Source organism: Malus sylvestris, chromosome 15 (assembly GCF_916048215.2).
Source record: "Malus sylvestris chromosome 15, drMalSylv7.2, whole genome shotgun sequence".
Lineage (NCBI taxonomy): Eukaryota > Viridiplantae > Streptophyta > Magnoliopsida > Rosales > Rosaceae > Malus > Malus sylvestris.
The window spans coordinates 53,420,113-53,442,584 of NC_062274.1; the positions used below are offsets into that span (position 1 = coordinate 53,420,113).

The 22,472-nt window shown below is 36.1% G+C and overlaps 3 protein-coding genes across 6 annotated transcripts; 2 read left to right on the forward strand and 1 right to left on the reverse strand.

Moving 5' to 3' along the window:
- The first annotated feature begins 4,814 nt into the window (after nt 1-4,814).
- On the forward strand, nt 4,815-11,235 carry LOC126605541 (uncharacterized). Its single transcript, XM_050272957.1, has 15 exons — nt 4,815-5,072; nt 5,996-6,115; nt 6,233-6,303; nt 6,388-6,493; nt 7,581-7,664; nt 7,745-7,863; nt 7,980-8,081; nt 8,439-8,555; nt 9,117-9,182; nt 9,284-9,350; nt 9,799-9,852; nt 9,942-10,031; nt 10,278-10,325; nt 10,428-10,466; nt 10,634-11,235. Exons 1-15 carry the CDS (start codon nt 5,061-5,063, stop codon nt 10,739-10,741), a joined length of 1,203 nt encoding a protein of 400 aa, XP_050128914.1. The 5' UTR covers nt 4,815-5,060; the 3' UTR covers nt 10,742-11,235.
- Nucleotides 11,236-12,697: 1,462 nt separating this feature from the next.
- On the reverse strand, nt 12,698-16,553 carry LOC126603342 (ETHYLENE INSENSITIVE 3-like 1 protein). Of its 3 annotated transcripts, none has more exons than XM_050270151.1 (2): nt 16,386-16,553; nt 12,698-15,287 (listed from the first exon to the last, which is right to left on the reverse strand). In XM_050270151.1, the coding sequence occupies exon 2, from the start codon at nt 15,139-15,141 to the stop codon at nt 13,162-13,164; it is 1,980 nt and encodes a 659-aa protein (XP_050126108.1). In that variant the 5' UTR covers nt 15,142-15,287; nt 16,386-16,553; the 3' UTR covers nt 12,698-13,161. The 3 variants fall into 3 exon arrangements, with proteins under 3 accessions (XP_050126108.1, XP_050126109.1, XP_050126110.1); XM_050270152.1 differs by lacking the exon at nt 16,386-16,553 and adding an exon at nt 16,229-16,325; XM_050270153.1 differs by lacking the exon at nt 16,386-16,553 and adding an exon at nt 15,743-16,191.
- A 2,991-nt stretch (nt 16,554-19,544) lies between these two features.
- On the forward strand, nt 19,545-22,242 carry LOC126605339 (uncharacterized). 2 transcript variants are annotated; one of them, XM_050272710.1, is made up of 5 exons: nt 19,545-19,842; nt 19,927-20,099; nt 20,299-21,432; nt 21,520-21,657; nt 21,749-22,242. In XM_050272710.1, exons 2-5 carry the CDS (start codon nt 19,968-19,970, stop codon nt 21,911-21,913), a joined length of 1,569 nt encoding a protein of 522 aa, XP_050128667.1. In that variant the 5' UTR covers nt 19,545-19,842; nt 19,927-19,967; the 3' UTR covers nt 21,914-22,242. The 2 variants fall into 2 exon arrangements, with proteins under 2 accessions (XP_050128667.1, XP_050128668.1); XM_050272711.1 differs by having other exon boundaries at nt 19,545-20,099.
- The last annotated feature ends 230 nt before the right edge of the window (nt 22,243-22,472 follow it).

Genomic DNA, 22,472 nt, shown 5'->3' on the forward strand with positions numbered 1-22,472 from the left:
GGGGATCTCATCCTAGCCTTTCATCATACATTGTGCCACCAATTTTCGTCAGGTACTATTTGTGTTTAATTTTAAATTAAAAAAAAACAGTCAAATGATTTATGACCGCACGATGCACGATGAATGACTATTTAGATCCGGATAGGATCCAAATCCTAAAGTTTGGAATGTGAAACCAAAATTACATCCCAAATTTGCTTCTTCACGAATGTAATGTGGGTTTTAATCCAGTCAGAGGGGCAGTGTGCTTAACTTCATAATGAGTTAGTAATAATGTGATTTAAATTTATCTTTGGTGATAATCGAGCTTAAGACCTTCTCTTATAATGAAGAGAAATATCATCTCAGAATGTAGTACGAAGTGGTCAAATATGTGTTGTTAATAGTATTACGGTGGTTGTATTTGAATAATTTGCCTCAAGTGGTGGTTTTTTCTGATGGATAAAGTATTTATTTTCAACTCACTATATATCGGGTTCAAATTCTTCTTCCACCCCTCAATGTTGATTAATGTAGAAAAATATCGCAATTATTAAACAAGATAATAATAATTCGCCTTTGGATAATCCAAATTGATTCCGAGCAAGCACAATAATTGATTTTTGGGTTAAATATAAATAGTACCTAACAAAAATTAACCGTACGATATACGATGAACAGATGAGATCACAAGATTCCTAGGATCCCTAGGAAAATGATTCTCGCCTAGGAAAATGATCTAGCGAGAATCCTTTTCCAAGAATTACTGCAATCATATTACACAAGCTGACGTGGAACAAGGGGGCCGCCAGGTTAGAATTTTTTAATTATTTTATATAAAAAGATCTCCATAATTAGTGGGCAATTAAGGTGACAACTGAAATGTCCACTGGATTCCCATGTGGTGGCATTAGTCTCTCCTTGTAGTTTATATTTGTCCAAATTGGATTATTAGTTTTTGTAACGATAGGATAGTTGGAAGATGGTTATATAAATAAATTAAGATTTAAGCTCATATGGTGAAGTTTGTTAGGTTTTATGACTAAAATTGAAAATTCCGTTACTTTCCATTAATTCTTAGTATGTGAGCCACACATATTAGTAGGCTAAAACGGAACTCTCCGTTAATTGTTAGCACATGGAGCTACATGTGAGGCTAATTTTATCTTTTTAGTCTCACATGTGAGCCTTAGGTGCTAACAATTAATGGAGATTTGACGAAATTTTCAATTTTGGACCTAAATCCTAACATACTTCACCGTATAGGCTTAAATTCTAACTTTTTACCATAAGGACTATCTTCCAACTATTCTAGCAATACGGACTAATAATTCAATTAAGCCTTTATATTTTTCAAATTTTGTTTGTTTTAATACTAGAAAGTTGCACTATCGCTAAGCAAATAAGTAGTGGCACTACAACTGTTAGAGATTTCAATAATAATAATAATTATTATTATTAATATGGCAAATAACACTTTAAGATTGTTAGATTAAATGTAGATTTATGGAGAATAATCCGAATAATGACTTTGAGGTACGATTTGAATCGTTTCCTTAAAGTGTTATTTGCCCCCACTCGAATGAGTTTGCTAAAGGGTTCTTGGCAAATCACTTCCAGGATACAACAAAGTATGGAATATTCGATTAGCAAAACCGAATTATATTCCCTTAGAAATAACTAGAAAGAAATTGTATGAATGTGATGCGTAGAGAAAAGAGAGCAAAGAAATTATGTAGACAACAAATTTCTGAATGAATTGTGTATGAAACATTATACCACAACATGTATTTATAGACATCAAAGTACCCGTTCATCGAGCCATTTCATTTTAGTTGAAGACACACAACTCTTCTTAATAGTGTTGACCCAAAAGACATGTGTTCTATTTAGAATTTTCAGAAAATAAATATTGACTAACAACAACGACGCTAAAATGATGGCACGTTTTTTTGAGAGAGGATCCTCAAATCACATTCGTTCATCATACACCGTGCGCCCAGTTTTCATCAGGTGTTGTTTATATTCAATTTCAAATAAAAAAATTTACAATAATTTATGACCACACGATGTACGATGAACGAATGTGATTTGAGGATCTCGGAGATCCTCACAAAAAGGATCCGGCGAGGATCCTCACTCCGTTTTGTTGGCCATGAATAATATAAACAATGGTTTGACATTTTGTTAAGGGTATTCAATTTTGTTTGCACTCGAGATTCTATGTTAGAATTTCTTTTTAGTAGTTTAATGTAGATATTTTATAGTTTGTAAAAAAAAAAAAATTAAAATCATTGTTGTTCTACTTACCTTAATATTTTCGATTAAAACAACAAAAAATATATGTAGGATGATTCATGCTTGATTGGAATTCATGTAATATCTTATTCTTTTTTTATCATTCGGTTTTTTATCATATATAAAATGATTTATCATGCGATAGATTTGACTTTTATGAATTGTGAGTTTAGTATTTAGTTGTGGTTGACATATTGTATGACTCAACCCCAAATATCGTTAATATCAAAATATAAATTTGTAACGCATCATTACCAAATTAATATTTTATCAACTAATACAATCGTCACCTGACTGTTGACCCCTAACTACAAGAGCGTTGTAAATATTAGGCATCTTACCCGGTGGAAAAGCTACATCCAGTACCAGACCAATGATTTAAGCGATACGCCCCAAGTTTTTTTTTTTTCAAGTGCAGGAACTCCAGGACCAAAAGTAGTAAGGTTTATTCTCATAGATATAATTCACGTGAATATATGTATGGATTAAGTACCTAACCCCCAAACCTTTTAATTTTATTCTTATTTGGTCTCAACCATTGTAAGCATTCCAAATAAGTACCAAATCTATTAAAAATGTCACATCCGTTAAGCTCTAATTAACTTTTCAAGCATAGATCAAATGCACCAATTGGGTACATCAACAACAACATTAATATTAGCTGCTGCAAAATCTAAATTTCACAAATAGATTATATAATATGGAACCTAATGATCAAACAGGAATTGAATCGAGTTGAATTGAGTTGAAAATGGACCCAAATTAAAATTACACCAGGAGGACAATCTCTTAATAAAGAAGAGGGTTAAGACTTTAGATTCAAAGAGCTTGTTTTTGCTCATGTGATTTCCTTATTCACCTATTCTTGGCTCGTAAAGCTTTTAGTTCTTCTTTGTGGCAGTGAAGATGGTGGCGGCCGCATCATGGCAATCCATATTATTTCAGCAACCTCCATGACCTTTTTCTCGATGTTGGCGGCTTGATTTGTAGGGTAGAGTCAGTGATTTTGCTTTGGGTTAGGAGGTGATGGTTTGTTGGTGGAGGTGTAACCGTTTGTTGGTGGAGACTATGCTTCCATGACTTTCTATTAATTTTAGAGACAAAGTAAGTCTAGTTATCTAACAAACTTTTAACTGTAGGTCAATGGATGTGACATTTTCAATAGGTTGGGTACTTGTTTGAAATCTTTAAAAATGTTGAGACCAATTTGAAATGACACTAAAAGATAAGTACTTAATCCTATATGCATTTATCACCATCTAACCGTCAAAATGGTACATTGTATTAATACATAAAAATATTATAGTCAAATCCTAAAATGTATAGTTTTGTGCAACTAACTTAATTTCCTAAACTAAAATTCCAAATTTACTTTTGACTTTCTTTTAATAATAATAGTTCACTTTCTAAGTTGGAGTCTCTCTTTCTAAAGGATATTCGGGTTAATTTCTTATGCAATGATTGAAAAGAAAAAAACAAAGACCGAAATCAAAATAAAAAGAGAAGGTAAAAAGAAGAAAGAATGATACCTGTTAGAAGCAAGTTATAGCGAGTATAGAGGAAAGTTAGACGAGCGATTAGAATAAGCAAGTGGTGGCGGCGCATTTCCCCTCCACTATCCAAACATTCCAGCGTATATAACACTCTCCCGCGGCGCACGCTTCGGTTTCCACGTCTCTTTCAAGTCGTCATCGTTATTTATTTTTTTATTTTTTTAACAAACAATATTATTTACTTATTAAAAATAAGAAGTTTTAATAAAAAAACTCATTTTAAAAAGCTTACGGTACTGTTTACTTTAACTAAAAATCATATTTTTACACTAAAAAATCAAACTTGGTACTATTCACTTTACCCTTTTTTTGTCTTTATCATTAAAACTCAAAGTTTTCAAATCATTTTCATTAGTTTTCCTTTAAAAATAAACTAACGTTTTGATTTTAACTCTAATTTAATTTAAAATAGTGTTATTTATACACACATTTTTATCTTAATTTTATTATTTGATCATATTGGATAAGGGAAAGAGTGAGTTTAACCTCACAATGAGCTAGCAATAATGTGGTTCAAATTCGTCTTTGGCGAGAATCTAACCTAAAATCTCTTACTTACAAATAAAAAGAAATATCACTAGAACGTAATACTAAGTGGCAAAAAAACTTGCTATGTTATTCATTAGCATCACCCTTTAATTAAGGACATAATTTTGCTCATCAGCCTCAAATAATAGTTATGCTCACCACCGTATTCATCATGATTTTTTATTTTGAAATCCGTGTAAGAAATAAATCTAAACTTAAAAATGTAAATTTATACAAAAATAATAAGCAGCGTCGTTACCACCATACAACGCACTCCTTAATTTAAACCCACTTCCATGCCTCTTCTTCACCTCTCTCAGTCTGTCCCCCTTCCAAATACACTAATTAATTATGATTATTTATTTATTTATTAATTATTTAATAGTTGGCTAACTGTCTCTGTCTGGTCTGCTTCTTCACCTGGGTTTAGAATTGAAACTTGGAAGTGCTGGGTTGGGTGGCTGTTTGCTTTCGGAAAACGACATCGTGTGATAAGGGCTTGGCACCCTCTTTGCATGCGTGCCTTTTGGCATATTACTTTTGGGTGTCGAAAGACCGACTTTTTTCTGTCCAATTCCTTTCTTTCCTTTCACATTTTTGTATTTACGAAACTTCGAACCCAATCAAACAAAGGAAACAAAACAGAACTTGTCTTTTCAACTTCTTTCTTCTTTTCAAAGTTCCCCGAAAGTTGCAGCGCCAATGATTAATCCTGTAAGCCTCCCTTTCTCTCTCCTCTCTCTCTCTCTCTCTCTCTCTCTTCTCTGATTATCTTTATCTGTTTTCCACCAACCGACTTGATATTTATTGTTTTCGGGTTTAAAGAATTTGGTTTTGTTTTGGAGTTTGAATGCACCCAATCCATTTTTCTTGTGTGCTGTTTGGTTGCTGCGAAAAAAGTAGTCGTTTTTTGCTGTTTGGTTGCTGGGAAAACGTAGCGGTTTGTGCTGTTTGGTTGCTGAGAAAGAAAAAAAAAAGGAGTTGAAATGGAAGGAAAATGGAAGTGTGGGTTACCCATGAGTTCAATTTTGTACAAGCTATGGAGATAAGAACTTGAATGTTAGCTGCGACTTTTGGTTTGTTATTTTGTTTCCTGAAAACAAATTATCTGGATGAGACTTTGTTAATAGTTAAGAGAACAAAGAAAAGTCTTCAAATTTGAGACGGAATTATGATTCTCTGCGATTAAAGTAGTAGGCTTGCAGCACATTAACTTGAGAATTTATTCGGGACAGCGAAAGTTGTGTTGCTATGTAGAAATTGGAATGGTGAATCGGTTGAATTGTTTTTCTCTGTTTGCTTATTGAGAAGGTTTGGAGGAAACTTACTGTTTGTTGTCTTTTAACTGCCAAGAGTTGAATCCCGCATAATTGATGGAAAATTTGCATGTTAAGTATTGACAAGAATTTCTTCGGCTAAGAAATGAATTCTTTTGCATTGATTTTAGTTTGGATTCTGGACGAATGTTTATGACTACTTGTGCATTGAAATGACTCCTATTTTCGTTCTTCCTTCATCGTGTTCTTTCCTATTTATCCTCTCCTGTCCTGATATTACCGATCAGCGCCCTTGATGGGATCAAGTGCAATACAGCGTGACTAACTTTTAAGATTGCTTTACTCATTGTTTCTTCTCAGGCCTCTACGCTGTCAGACCCAAAGAATAGGTCATTCTACTGCTGTCTCGTCATTGTATCTTCATTGATCTGCGGGGCTTACTTCATCGGTGGTGCATCCATTGCTCAGGAGTATAAGGAAGTATGTCTTTTTGTTCTGCTAGTTGTGTACAGCGTGCACCTTTTACTTCTATATTAACAAAAAAACAAAGTTCTGATGCCTTTTCTGTATTATCTGTTATCAATTAAATTGTCCCAGAAATCTTTCTTGCAGAAATTAACAAGATGGAAAGTGATCTACAATACGCAGAATACAACTTTGCATACATGTTTGCGTCTTACCGGGAAGATTAAGTGTTCTTTTTATGGCACTTTAAGTTACTTCTATTGCTGAAATTTTTCCCCTCTTCATCCCCAGAATCGATGCCAACCTTCAGGGAGTGAGGCATTACCGAAAGGAATTGTTGTCAAAACATCGGACTTGGAAGCGCTGCCTTTATGGGGTTCATCTGTGAAAAATGTATGCTAAGCTATGGCGAGTTCTACTTGAATGCTAGATTCATTCCGTTTATGAAACTATATAGTTCTTTCTTGTTGATTGATAAATGATAACGCATACTCATCCTTTGTATGAGAAGCATGACTTTCATGTTGCTAAGAAGTGTGTTATCCCATCTTCCGTGTGCCTTTTATGTATCATTTAATAAGTGAAGGGCATATTAGTATGCTGGAAACATGTTACAGTAATTTCAAATATAAAGACAAAGCTCTAAAATGTAATGAACTGTTCAAGTCCCTTTTTTCTTTGCGATATTTTTAGATGCAAATTTTCATCTTACCTTGCTTAGTAACCTTAGATAATATGGTCCCGTTTGATAATATTTCATTTTCTTAGTTTTAGTTTCACTTTTTGTGATCTCAGAGGAACAGATATGGGGAAAATGAGGGACGAAGAAGAATGATGGGATGAGAGGAAAATAAATAAAGAAGCATGAATGTAAACAAATCTTAAAACAACTTAGCATTCATTTTGTGTGCCTTTTGCATTTGTTCTACATCTCTTTTACCATCATTTCTCCAATCTTCTATATCCCTCATCTCTCCAATCTTCTACATCTCTTCCAATCTCTCCCAACTTAAAATGGTTGCTTGACTGGATTTGTTGTGCTTTCTATTTCCTTCCGGAACAAAATTGATTGTGGCATCTACTGTCCTTTTAAATTAAACAAGCCCTTGCACCTGTTTGCTTTGATGTAAATCATTATCTCAAATCAGTATGGAATTTTTTTACATATATGTTTCTTTGCAATAGACTGCAAAATGTTGGAGAATATTTTTTTGGACTTTTTGTGCAAATAAGAAAGCTTGAAATTTCTAGTTTAGGGACACAAATTCTTGCTTCCACCTGGTTCATTCCTATTAGTACTCATTATCTGCCTCGGTAATACATTAAAATGTGTTTGTTTGCATATATATATCTATATATATTTTTCTTTTATTCTTTTCAGGTGTTTTAGCCGACCCCACTTAGTGGGAAAAGGCTTTGTTGTTGTTGTATTCTTTTCAGGTGTTTATACTGCCTAAAATTTGCAAAATTCTTATTTCAGGAAAACTCAAAACCTTCTAAGAGCTTGCTGGCAATTGCAGTTGGAATAAAGCAGAAAGAGATAGTGGACAAAATTGTCAAAAAGGTAGTGATATAATTGGCTCATACCCTTCACATTAGAATATTTTCTCCATATTATTCTAAATATTTGCCGTTGTAATGCAGTTTCTATCAAGTGATTTTGTTGTAATGCTTTTTCATTATGATGGTGCGGTGGATAAATGGAGGGATTTACCTTGGAGTGATCATGCCATACACGTGTCTGTGATGAATCAAACAAAATGGTAAACGGTTATTCTCTCACATGGTTACTTAAACTATAGCTAGTTACCCTTGGGTGGGAATACTCTATACGTGTGCAGATTACATCTTAATGAAACAGTACTGTATGATGACATAGGTGGTTCGCCAAACGTTTCCTGCATCCAGATATAGTTTCGGAGTACAAATATATTTTTCTTTGGGATGAGGACCTTGGAGTTGAGAATTTTGACCCGATGCGGTAAGCATTGTCGCCTAACTTTTTAGAATGATCTTGGCATCTGTATAGTGATTACTGATGAATATTGCATATCTTGTCTGCTATGATCCTAATATAAAATAGACAATATGACATACACATGCGTTTATTTTCGGCTTACAAGACTTCTGACTGGACATCTGTACATATAACTTTAAAAATTTCCCATTTGATAATGTTCATGTTGACTGGAATATGGTAATTAAAATGTAGTTAACTGGAATATGAAATGGTGTAATCACAAAGTCATTCAATCAATGTTTGACAGACAAGAAAATAGGAAACTGATTTGATATCACACAGATATGTAATGCATTGTGTTTTGAACATGTCCTTCAGATATCTATCCATAATTCAAGAAGAGGGACTGGAAATATCACAGCCGGCACTTGATCCTGACAAGTCAGAGGTGTATCATCCAATCACTGCACGTGTGAAGAATTCAAAAGTGCACAGGTTAGTGTAGGATGTTTTCTGGAAAGTGGATTTCCTTGGTACCTGTAGTGTCTAATATTGAAGAGACCAATGTAGCTTAGGACTCTTAGTACTTGGACTGCATCCTTGCTTTAAACCGATCTCTATACATACTATAGTCTTGAACTTCCAAAATGAGAAAACCTAGAAATTCCAAATCGTATCATCTCTTTTTATTCCAAATTCTCTCTTCTTTGGTTATCTTATTCAAAACCTAGTATACATAAGTTCATTTGGAGGTTTTAGTTTTGTGGAGTTTTCTTTGTTCTGTTGGAATAACAGTTTTGTAGAGTTAGAGCTACAGTTGACTTTGAGAAGAATGGCCAAACCATATGTACTTGCTTTGTGCTCTTGTACTGTTACTTTATACTCTCTCACTCTTGCAGTGGTTCTTTTCATCAATTGCTTTCTGGCATAGCGACCGCTTTTTGGGATTTTGTATTAACTTGTACTTCTCTCAGTTTAAGATTTTATTTCACACTGTGGGATATCAAAGTATACATAGAATCGACTTTGATCTGTCTTTGCCTACTTTTTCAACAGACGGTTTTATAAGTATAAGGGCAGTGGAAGGTGTGACGACCATAGCTCTGCTCCTCCTTGTGCAGGGTAAGCAACTGCCTATGCGCTATTCTCTGCGTTGTAACTTTATCAAGCATTACTTTGCTGAAAAGTTTCCTTCGGGTGTTTGGTATGGTCTGTTATAACAGTTGGGTGGAAATGATGGCACCTGTATTTTCAAGAACTGCTTGGCAATGTGTATGGTACATGATCCAGGTATACAACCCCTACAAAACCAATACCAACCACCTTCACAGCATCATTACTTATTTTTTGGTAGTAAACAACAGTATACGACAGAAATATTGATGAGTATGTGCAAATAGATTTCATTATTTAAGCCCCGCCATTTTTTTAAATAATGGTGATGCTGAATAATCCGTGTAAGTTAAACACAAAAGGATGGCTTGTAGTAGAAACAACCATTAAACGGAAAAGAAATATTTTGGAGAATTTGTACTATTTTCCAAGAAGAGAATCTGGTTGGTCAGGTCAGTAGCCTTGCTATCAAGTATACAGTTACTATGCACTGTATTTCTTCTGAAGTTTCGGAAGTCAAATTGGATATGATAAATCTGTACTATATTTCTATTTGTTCTTTATAGTAATTTTCCTAGAAGAAACTTTCTCGTGATTATTCTCTGATTATTTATTATCCCTACAGAATGATTTGGTCCATGCATGGGGCCTGGATGTGCAGCTTGGTTATTGTGCACAAGTAATTTTCCTGCCTTATAGCTTCCATTTATAATTCTCTTAGTTGTTGTTCACAAGTACTTTGTGATAACAGAACCTTTTATCTTTCAGGGAGATCGAACACAAAACGTTGGTGTGGTTGACTCAGAGTATATAGTTCATCTTGGTCTTCCTACGCTTGGTGTCTCAGATGGAAATAAGGCAAGCATCATGGCATCTTGGGTCGTTTAACTATTTAAAATAGTAACGTGGAAGACTTGTCTTGATTGTTATTCCATACATCTACAGATGCAGCATCATTAGTGTGAAATACTTGGATTGATGCAATATGCAGTCTATAAACATTTCAAACATACTATTTATTTTGTTCTAGCAGGATAAGCTCGCCTATGGTCTTGACGTTCCATATTATTTTCTGACCTCTTTTCCATCTGTTCCTTTGCATAGGTGACTAATTCCCCAGATCCTTCTCAGAAAGGGGACTCGAAAGCATTGGTGTGTTTTGAATTTTTCCTGTACTAGATTGTTTTGTTTATTCAGTCAGTGTATTAGATTCTTTATTGACCTATAATGTGAGTTCATCATTTGTAATTTCAGGCCCCATCTGCCTCCGATAAAGTCAATGATAGATCTAAAGTAAGCATTCTTAATTTGTCTAATTTCGCAAACTGCTCTGTCCCGTTACAATCTTGTATTATCTCCCTCTCCGTGCACACCCACACATTGGCAGACAATGTAAATATTTTGTAAATTCATATACATTGTTTGCAACTACTTATCCGGTGAATGTTATTTGTTGGCAGGTTAGGATGCAGTCCTTTATTGATATGCAGATCTTTAAGGAAAGATGGAGTAATGCAGTAAAGGAGGAAAAATGTTGGGTTGACCCGTATCAACTAACAACAAACTGAAGCGAGTGTAAATCCTATTTATAGGACATCCATCATGCAAAATGCAAGGTTGGTGGCCATTCTTATACAGACAACAGAAACCAGAATAGCGTAACCGTGCATACATTTATCGCGTGAGAATATATCGCAATTGGTGTATAGAATTTTGTGGTGAGCCAAATTCATTTGAAATGCCGACTGACATGGAAGTTGTGATGTGAATTTAACTCACCAATGTTGTATAGCTGGTGTTGGTGCCTGGTGACACAATGCATTGTTGTATTCCAGGCAGGAATGATCGGACCAGCTTTCGTGTTGTGATCATTGTAAATTTCAGCATATAAAAGGATCTTCCTGTCGATGTGTGTAAACCTATTGATTCATTGATTTTTTATAACGTGTGTAAAGCGGTTCAGAATAATGTTTAGGGTGAGGGAGGTTTTGAGCTTCTGTTTTGTTCTGCGAATTTGCTGTCTGTTGAGATGCAATTGTGAGTAAAGCCACCCGTTTATCTTTGTTGGTTTCTCTCAATTACAACACAGATATAAGATTATATCTCAATACTGAATGACATGAGGTTTCGATATACAAAAACGATCTTCAGGGTTGCGTAGCGTCTGTGATAATACGTAGGCTCTTGCATGCGTGGGAGGCAAGTAGAATCCTACCCTAATTACAATTGAAAATTATATTTCCGTAATACATGTGATAATTACGGATGAATACATGCACCACAAACTGGGAAAGCCTGATCGAACAAGTTTGGAACAAAGAAAACCATGGTGAGGTTCATGAAGCGCCTTGTTAAGGAGGTCAGCAGGCTGATCGTAGAAGAAATCTAGCAAACTCAATGACTGCCAGGAGCTACATTTTCCAGGAACAAAATGATAATCAAGTTCAATATGACGTATGCGAGCATGATGAACTGGATTAGAAGCAAGGTAATCGGCACTAAGATTGTCTCAGTGCAGTAGGGGCGATGCCGATGTGCTACTTCATGGCGCTCTAAACCATTATGTTGACATCATGTGGCACTCCTCTGTTTGACTCTACCTCGGCGGCATGTTTTAAAGAAAGCAAATTTCTTAGTGGATGTCATTACAAACGTGTGCTATTCTGTTCGTGAGCACTATTTATGGATTTAAAACTCCCTTTAATAGAAAAAGGAAAACTAACGAAAACTTCAAAAAAACTTCTCTTTTAACAAAAAAACCTTTTTTAAAGGTATAGTGAATAGTGCCAGTTAAAGGTAAAAATTCGGTTTTTCGTTAAAAATGAACAGTACCTGGAATGTTTTGTTAAAACTCTCTATTAAAAACCACACACCGTTAGTCTGCTAGGAATGCTGTTTTTCTTAAGACCGAGTTTTCATCTATCTACTCGTACGAACGCGCGTTTTCTCGAGGAGCAGAGAACCCACAATGCATCTCTCGCATGTCAACGGTGAGCAGAGAACCCACAATGTATCCCTCGCATGCCATCACGATTGTGGTCGAATAGGTCAAAGATTCGGGGGTGGTAGAGGGATTAGAGACGACGCTTTCATTGCTTTCTTTACGTCTTCGAATTGGACACCATACATGATTTGTATGGCACACCGGTTTATGTGTTGCACCGACTTTATGAACGGCTAGATTGAATGTTTGGATTACAGCATGCAAATCTAACCGTCCATTTAAGCGGTGCATCCCAAACACCGGTGACTCATGCATTGTAGAATTTTCGTGCAACGGATCAAAATAAATGTAGCCGATAGCAAGAAAAGTTAAAATCAATCTCTTCCAAAGAAACAAGATACATGTGCAGTTAAATATATAATAAAAAGGAAAACTAATGAAAAGGGATTGAAAACTTTGAGATTTAATGATAAGGACAAAATAAAGGGTAAAGTGAATAGTACCAGGATTGACTTTTTAGTGTAAAAATGTGGTTTTTCGTTAAAGTGAACAGTACCGGGTGCTTTTCGTTAAAATTCCCTATATAAAAACCACCACATATATAGATGTCTTCTGTATATACATTACATAACTACATTCCAACATCGACTTAGCAGACGGAAAAATGTTTCCAACATTTCAACAAAAAGCACGGAACACCAGACTGGGTTTTCCGGTCCTTTATTGGATTTACTCAATACTGCAACTAGATATACCTATTCTTAGATGAGAGTTGCGGTACGGGAAACCCCGAGTTCTCGAGGGTTATAAACGTCTAAAAAGTCCAGCAGATAAATAAGCAACTAAACACAACAAGGCTTCTTTATTTGCTCAACCGTGTAAAACACCCGCAAACACAGATTTGGGTTATGACATATTAGGCATATAGACATCTAACAAGTCCAAAAGATAAGAGAAGCAAGTAAAGTTGAAAAGAAGCTTCACCTAAACTGTGGGACTCCAACGCGTATATATTGGAGCAGTCAATATAAGAAAAAACCCACTTCATGGGAACCAGGGGTCTTGGTTCAGAGGCGGGTCCATAACATTATAACCAACAGGTGACAAGTGCAAGGTGGAGCCAAATCTTATGTCGACATCTTCGTTGGAATTGTTACCAAATGGAGAATCAAATGCCATCAACTGATCAAACTGAACTTCCGGGGATGAAAAATCTGGATGAAGCATAGGCATTGGGGACTGTTCCGACATGTTCATGTTGCGTCCTATGTCCAGCCCTTGACCATATAAGTTATCATTCATTGGAAATTGAAAGTTAGCCTGCTGCTGATTGCAATCATCTACATCATTTATGTTTCCAGGATTGCAGTTCTTGTTTTGCTGTATATTACTATCATAGAATGACATAAGCTCGGATATCATTTTCTGCCCATCCTCAGCAATTCCAAGCCCCGAAGAATCAAACCTACCTGACTGGTTCACTGGTTGTTGAATTCCAATTCTCGAAGCATCGAACCTATTTGACTGGTTCACCTGCTGTTGATTTCCAAGTCCCGAAGCATCGAACCTACTTGATTGGTTCACCTGCTGTTGATTTCCAAGTCCCAAAGCATCAAACCCACTTGACTGGTTCACTGGTAGTTGAATTGCTGGTGTTGGTGGTTGAGCAATGGGTAGAGAGAAGTCCACAGGTTTCTCATTGTGAAGCTGAAAGCTTGACATTCCCAGAACTTGTGAAGAATTATTCCGGTATGGACAATTCAACTGATGATTGTTTCTTGCAGTTATGTCGAGAAAGCCTAGGCGATAATCATGATACGGGCACTGCAGATATTCGCAGGCGTAATACTTCTGATCTAACATCATTTGTGGCTCTTCAGCCAGCTGCTTCCTCTTCGGACCAAAATCCGAGTTGATCTCGATGTGCTCTCCCTTAACCTGAGGTACCACCTGCCTCTCTCTTTGTCCAGTCGCTCCAATGATGAAGTGATTAACAAGAGGTTTGCAATCCTCTATTTCAACATTTTCGTCATCATCAACCCCTTCAACATCATAATCACTAGTACCACTGATTGCAAGAGACTCACTCCCACCAGCAAATGGAGGTGGACATCTATCAGGATATAGCCTCCGGGCCAGAGCTTCCTCCTGGTTTATAATGGCTAGCCAAGTGGCGCTCTCCTTAGCAGTCATTTTGTCTTGCAAACATTTGGACTGACGAACAAGCTTGCGGATCTTTGCAATATCTGGCGACATGTGCTTAATCACAGCCGTGAGAACACCAACCTTCCAAGCCTTCTTCAGATCATGAGGCTTCTTGTATGGGGGAGGACACTGATCCTGGGGGAGATTTAGTTGCGGCCACCATTCCTCGTTACCAGTAGGCCACCAAGGAGGAGAAACACCCTTCTCCAACGGGAAACGTCTTTGGGGTGGATTGCAGTGCTGCATCAAAGCTGACAAAAGTGAACCAAGAGTGGTGTCTTGGAGCTCCTGTAAGGTGTGAGGAGTGGATGCCACTGCACTGAAGTCTTCATTCTTCCCAGGGATTGAATGATCTGCCTGATACTTAGAAATCGCAGCCGGGCCATTACGATCAAATCTTACTTTTTCCTTCCACCATGCTCGCAGATTGTCAGAGGCGCCACTCACTGGTTTTCCTTTTTCAGGGATAATTCCATAAACAAAACCCTGAGCTTTGCAAACTTCCATCATTTTCAGCATATATTTCAGGATTCCATCTTGTGCCCGTGACATCTTCTTCCTCCGCGCTTGTTCCTGTGATTGACGCTGTCTTGCATTGTCAACTCCTTCCTTTCCCTTAGTTTGTTCTTTCAGCCTCTTCAGTAGCATTCGATCTCTCCACATCCTCTTCTCGAGCTCATCAACATCCATTTCTTCATCACTATAATCCTCCTCCACAGTTGCCTCTTGTTCATGTTCTGGAGCTGCATCCCCTTCCCCAGATGGAGCCAAAAGATAGTCAAGATTACCAGAGAAACCTAACTCCTCAAAGATCACCATTTAGCACCGACACAAACCACGTCAACTTCTCCGCCCTTCTCTCACTTGTAAGAAGATTTCCAATCTTGCGCACAGTACTTAGCTTTAAAACTTCTAAGAGCCAAGGTTTGGCACTCAACCCGGAAATGTAAAGAAAATCAAATCTTCTGCAAATGAAATAAATTACAAAAAACTCAGTTCAACCCAAAATTGTAGCAAATCATAGATCAGGTACAACGAACTAGCAGTAATGACTTTAATTCAATGAAAGTTTTAAGTTTACGGCTAATCACAAATACGGCTAATCACAAATATAATACCGTAAAGAAATCAGAACCGCTACCATATATTATATGGGTATCAATCCAGCAACTAATGCAAACAAGGGAACGTAATGGATCTCCTTGTTTTCACATTCAAAATGAAAAAGAAAATAAAACAACCAAAAGATAATCCCAACACATGCCCCTCATCACTACAAGCAACAAAAGATGTGCGGTTCTTGAATAACCAATAAAAAACGAGAAAACAACAAAATGAAGAAAAACATATGATATCCACCAGGGTCACGAAAATCGCAAGGTAGTAGCAATAAAAGCCAAATATAAGCAACGCGTAATACCCTTCAACCGCGAACGGACTAAAGCTGAAAGAACAGAGCCAAGCACCTCCAGATCTACCATCATCCAGATTCATTTTCTTTACAATAACGCATTACTAACGAGTATTGACAGCACCAAGTTTCGGGTTTTTAATTACTGTTTACACAAACTGATATAGCTGATAACGCCGGTTTACAGCAAATATACCACCTATCAAACCACTAATCCGTTTTCATCATTTAATATAAATCCGGAAATTCAACGGATCTATCGATCCAGATCCAAACATATCATTTCCAAATTTTGCAAAACAAAATATTAAAACACAACGAAAAAAAAAAAAACCCTGGAAATATAAATCACACAGAAAATTAAAAACTATAGTAAACAACAAGGAACACCAAACAAAACCCAGATAGAATCTATTACATATAACTGGAAATGACTAAGAGAAGAACCCTAGAGTGTATGATGCAGTGGAACCAAACAGATCAACCATAAAATACCTTGAAAAGTCACAAAATTGAGGACAAATATATTTGTTTATTAATTAAGCAGATAAGAACAGATTAACCTAAACAATAAACAGAACAATCAGATATGAAAAAAAAACTAGTACTTAATAAATAAATAAATAAATAAAAAAGCAGAAAATGAAGGTACCTGACTGATTGATATCATGTGGTTGTAGGAGGCATTGGAGCTCCTGAAGCACTCTCTGATTGCTCAGACAGAGAGAAAAGAGAGATTTTTTTTCTTTTCTTTTACTGGTCAGAGGAGAGAGAAGAAGATAGAGTGGTGGCCACTAGCTGGCTGTAGGGACAAGGATATCAAGAGAGGCAAGCAACAGTGACCTATTTAACTAGGGTTAGGTTACGTTTTAACCGCGGTCGATGCGTGGGGTAATCTCTTGGTTTTTGGATGTGGAATAAATGAAGGGGTAATTGATTTCATTTTTGTTTGTTTGGGTTGCATCTTCAGAGAAATGTCAAAAAATCTATTCAGTAATAACAGTAAAATAAAAAGACAATGCTAATGATTTCTAATCGAAATGTCAATTTATATGTAGCATAACGTGAAATAACAGCCAAACTTTAGAATTTATGAGAGTGTCATGTGGCTTTCAAATTTGATATCCCGAGTCGTATTATTAAATTTGGATAGAATAGTTTACAACATTCACTAGGATATAGAATAATTATTTAGAAAATTATGTAGCTTTCTTTAGAAATGTTTTTTTTTTAATTGAGGTACACATCATTAGTGTACAAACTCTAGTTTTTTTTTTTTTGTAAAAACATTATTATCTACACTAAGACCATCTCCAACTTTTGGAGATAAAGCTTAAAAATTTAAGCCAAAAAATTTTAAGCCATAACCTAAAAATCGTTTTCTCCTCCAATTCTTATGGCTTAAAATTTTATCTCGAGATTATTAACTAATGATTTTAGCCTAATTTTTTTTCAGTAACTTTTCTGAAAATAAAATTTATATAGACTATCCTAATTTATTTTTATGAAAATTTTAATCTAAAAACTATTCACATTCCAATAAGTAATTAAAATTCATACAAATACACATATATTTATAAAATTTTAAGTGAAATTTGATTTTAAATAATTTAAGACGTTAGATTTACTTTTGAACCGTCAAATCTTTTTTATTACCATTAGATTTGATCTCATTTAATCACAGTCGTTAGATTATAAGTAAAAACACAAAAATGTTTGAAATATGACAGTTTAGTGGGTCTAAAATAGTTTTAAGTCATGCTTAAATCCTGTGGGAAATTAGCCCAAATATATATTTTCTTCCCATGACTTTAGTTTAGCCCAATAGTTGGAGATGGTTTGGGGGGATTTTAAGGCTTATATTTTAGGCCAAATTTTTTTTGTAGTCCCTGTGGTGACACACCACTTTTAATGTAACCCTTGTGGTGAAAAAGCTATTAATTAAACCCCTGTGGTGAGCTCTGTTAGCAATTAAGGTCCAAATCCAAAATTCCGTTAGTCTTCTGTTAAATAAAAACTATCAAAACTAAGTTTATTTATTTTAGAAAATAAAAGGACAAAAACATGATTGAATTAAAAAAAAATTACAAATAAAGAAAATTGTGAAGATAAAAAAACTCAACAGTCCCCGTATCTCATCTCGCTCCCAGCCACCACCATAGCCATTGGTGGACGTCCACCGTCGTTAACCATCACCTCAAATCCTATTAACCTAGTATTGCAGATCAAGCCAAATCCATTGTGAAAAACACATCCCACCCCTCAAATTTGCAGACCAACCAAAACCCAAGTGAAACTAAACTCGGAAAACCACTTCAATGGCTAGGAGAAGGGGTGAAGGTGAAGTCGCACCTAATTTCTTAGGTACGATTTAATTTCGTTTCAAAATCCTAATACTTCTAATAAACCATTGTTTATTTTTCAATGCCAACGCGTCTTTGATCATGAGTTAGAGTCTTAGTCTTACTTGAATTTTCATTCTTGTATCACTTTGTACATGTTCGAATGCATATATGTCTTTCAATTTTGTCTTTAATTGGTAGTGTGGTTTGATGTAGGCCCTAGTTGGCCAGTACTGCAATGCATAAGTGATTTTTTTGTATTACATAGGTTGAGATACATGTGCTATCAAATTGCAGGGGCTGATTTGTTTACACTCAAGTTCATATGCGGAGGGCAGATGATATATTTTGATAATGTAGATCCAGACTTGTTGTCAACTCATGAACTCAAGTATATGATGGAAGAAGTTGGATACAAACATGTGAAGAGATTTCATTTCACCAAGCCAGGAGAGGACCCTCAATGTGCTTTGCATCCACTAGATGGTGACAATGACATATCAGCTATGATTAACATTATCCCTAGTTCAAGGGAAATGACAATCTATGTGGAGCATGATGCGGACAAGCCAATTTTAGTTCCAGAACCAAACTTTAATGATTTTTTTCATGAGATAATGGGTGATGCGTCCAGTCAAGTCCCAGAAAAAGTGTTCTCTCACATTCAAAGCAATGCTCAGGTACAAGATGAAGTTCTTAATAGCCTATGGTCAACTGAAATTCCTAACCCTAATGTAGATAAGGGTAAAAGGGTATATGGAAATGTTTTAGAAGAAAGTGGGGAACAATATGAAGTCAATAGTGAAGGGCTATATGAAACCTTTTTACAAGAGGATGGGGAGATTGGTTATCGGTGTAATCATGGAACAGATAGTGATGATTCTGATTATGAGTTGTATGATTCTGAAAATGATGCTGCTATGGAAGATGATGATTTGTTGTTTGCTAAGTATGTGGACATCTCATCTGTCAGGACAAACACGAGACCTGTTGTAGAGAGGACTGTTACACCTAAAAATATTATTGATAATGAGCTACCTGAGGAGAAAGAGCACAACTCTGAGGAATTGCATAGTCCTCATAATTCAGATGATGATGAAGATTCTACTGAGAGAGATCCTGAGTTTAATGCAGAAACTGATATGGATAAACCTAGTTTCAAAATTAGGATGAGGTTTGCACAAGCTAAACACCTGAAAACCGCCATCAAGAGGTATTCGATTTATGGGGGTTATGATATTGATATGAAGAAGAATGATAGGGGTAGGGTTACTGCAGTTTGTGCAGTAGGGTGTCCTTGGAGATTGCATGCAAGTGTAATGCAAAATGATACCACTTGGCAAATCAAAGTTCTTAATGATAAACATATATGCAGTAGAGTGTGGAAAAATAAGTATGTGACATACAAGTTCATTGCTAAGAAGTATTTGAATCGATTTAAAGATCATCCGGGCATGACTGTAAAAACTTTACAGGATGTAATAAAAAGGGACATGGAGTTGGATGTTGGGATTAGTCAGTGTTTTAGAGCAAGGACAGAAGCCCTACAAGTGTTAAGAGGGTCATATGATGAGCAATATGCTAAAATTTGGGAATATTGTGAAGAAGTAAGGCAAACAAATGTGGGAAGTACTATGAAAGTGAGTGTAGATCCTCCATTCTTTAAGAGGTTATATGTTTGTCTTGATGCTTGCAAGAAATGATTCAAAGCAGGGTGCAGACCAGTGATCGGGGTAGACGGTTGTCATCTCAAAGGACCATACGAAGGTAAATTATTATCCTCCATCATTTTATATTATGACTTAAGTTGGTCAGAGACTCCATACTTAGTTTCTCTAGTTATTGTCACAGGTCAACTACTTGCAGCAGTTGGTATTGATGCTAATGATAATATGTTTCCAATAGCCTATGCTGCAGTTGAAATTGAAAACAAAGAAACATGGTCATGGTTTTTACAGTTACTTATTGATGATCTTGGACCAGTTGAAGAACACGGATGGACATTTATTTCAGATCAACAAAAGGTGACACTAAAACTAGTTCACCAAGACTGTTCTATGAATAAAGTTGTTTGCCAATTGATATGCTATATTGAAAAATACTACACAACTGAGAAGAGTAGACGTGTAATAAAATATAATTACATATTTAACTGAAAAAACCGATGCTCTATGTGTTTTATTTATTGCATCTAGTTTGACAGAATGCTCATTGCACTTGTAGGGTTTGGATGTAGCTTTTAAGCAAGTGGTCCCAAGGGCAGATCATAGATGGTGTGTGAGGCACCTATATGGAAACTTCAAAGCAATTCACAAAGGTAAGACACTAAAAGATTTGTTATGGAGTGCTGCAAGGGCACCTAATCGTGTTGAATTTGAAATAGAGATGGAGAAGTTGAAGAGTGTCAATGACAAAGCATATAATTGGTTGGCAGCAAGAGATCCTATTAGGTGGGCTAGGTCAAGGTTTAGCACTAGGGTGAAATGTGATATGCTTCTTAATAACCTATGTGAAACATTTAATAGCTGGATACTTACTGCTAGGGATAAACCAATTTTAACCATGATGGAGATGATAAAGTGCAATTTAATGAGAAGGTTGCAGGCTAAAAAGACAGAAATGAGTACATGGCCAAGAAGAATTTGTCCTAAAATTCAAACTAAGCTCAACAAGGCAAGATTTTCTGGTAGAAATTACTTGGCTGCACATGCAGGGAATCTTGTATTCCAAGTTGGGACTTACTTGAATGATCAGTATGTTGTTGATGTTGGTAATAGGACTTGTAGTTGTAGGAGTTGGGATCTGACTGGAATCCCATGCATCCATGCTTGTGCAGCATTGTTTCACCATAGAGCAGACCCAGAGCAATATGTGGATGAGGTGTATACTAAAGAAACTTACTTGAGAGCCTATGACTACATGATTTTTCTAGTTAAAGGAAATAACATGTGGCCTAAGTCTACCAACACACCATTACTACCACCATTAGTGAAAAAACAACCGGGGAGGCCTAAAAGGGTTAGGAGAAAAGACCCAGAAATGGAAAAAAAAGTCATTGATCCAAACAACAAACAATTAGCAAGTCGAAAAGGAAAGACAATAAGGTGCAGCAAGTGTTGGCAATGGGGCCATCACTGGAATTTCTGTAAGAACGAGCCTACGGATGTTCCACCTGGTGTATATGTGGACAAGAGGTATATGTATCCAAGACCTCATACTGAAGTCAGAAAAGGTAAGAAAGCTAGTGCAAATCCCATTGAAGTTGTTGTTGATAGTGGTAATGCAACTGGCAATTATCATGCTTATGGACATGAAACTCCTACTGCAGCTCAAGCACCTACAATGGCCAAACAACCGGTGAGCTACTTAATTTTGTACTTCTATGCAAATGTTGCAACTCCACTTGGATGACATTATTGTAATTTTTCTTATAAAAATATCTAGGCTATAAGGCATACACATGTGGAAACTACACGAGCAACAAGCCAATTCAAGATGGCAACTGCAACCACTGAAGGTCTAATGAGTGACATTTCATATCAGTCAGTTGGAAATTCAGCTCTAGTGCATACAAGGACTAAAGTAAGTCGTTTATTTTGTAGTTCTTCGCATATTATCTAGACACTTAGATGCTATTTTATTATTATAGTATTTAATTGTACAAAAATAACAGTGTAAGAGGCAGACAACCGTTGAAACTGTTGGAAGTTCAGCTCCATTAGTTGTATTGCCTTCAGTGATATCATCCAATTCCAACTTTGCCAATGCATCTTGGAGACCTCCAGGAATGACCTCTGAAATATCATCCAATGCTAAGAATCCTTGGAGACCTTCTTGAATGTCCCCAATGCACAATATGCAAAACCAACAAGTGAAAAAGCACCGTACCTTGCAAAAGAAATGACGTAGCGGAGGAAATTGATTTTATTTTGTGGGAGACAAGATTATTTGTTTATTTTGTGGAAGACATTTTCAATGGCATTTTGTTAAGATGAACCACAATATATTGTGGAAGACATACTTTTGTCTTTGCTTTTTTTTTTTTTTTTTAGGCTGGACATAATTTTGTCATCAGTGTGCAAAATATATTATGGTATGAAAAATGATGAAATTTTTTCTTTTGTGAATGGTTAATTATATTATCTCTCTTTTTCACTTGGGTTTTGGTTAGTCTGCAAACTTGGAGGGTGGGATGTGGTTTTCACAATGGGTTTGGCTTGATCTACAATTTGACTAGGTTAATAGGATTTGAGGTTATGGTTAACGACGATGGAGGTCCACTAGTGGCTATGGTGATGGTTGGGAGCCTGAGATGAGATACGAGAACTGTTGAGTTTTTTTTATCTTCACAAGTTTCTTTATTTGTAATTTTATTTTAATTCAATCATATTTTTGTC

What these genes read in the sequence shown, in the direction of transcription:
- LOC126605541 (XM_050272957.1), top strand. An exon ending in GGGGTTCATCTGTGAAAAAT is followed by an intron (nt 6,494 to 7,580) that starts GTATGCTAAGCT and finishes TTCTTATTTCAG; the next exon opens with GAAAACTCAAAACCTTCTAA. An exon ending in GTGTATGGTACATGATCCAG is followed by an intron (nt 9,351 to 9,798) that starts GTATACAACCCC and finishes TTATCCCTACAG; the next exon opens with AATGATTTGGTCCATGCATG.
- LOC126603342 (XM_050270151.1), bottom strand. Translation starts at nt 15,141, where the DNA reads ATGGTGATCTTTGAGGAGTTAGGTTTCTCTGGTAATCTTGACTATCTT.
- LOC126605339 (XM_050272711.1), top strand. Translation starts at nt 19,968, where the DNA reads ATGTTTCCAATAGCCTATGCTGCAGTTGAAATTGAAAACAAAGAAACA. An exon ending in CTACAATGGCCAAACAACCG is followed by an intron (nt 21,433 to 21,519) that starts GTGAGCTACTTA and finishes AAAAATATCTAG; the next exon opens with GCTATAAGGCATACACATGT. An exon ending in TAGTGCATACAAGGACTAAA is followed by an intron (nt 21,658 to 21,748) that starts GTAAGTCGTTTA and finishes CAAAAATAACAG; the next exon opens with TGTAAGAGGCAGACAACCGT.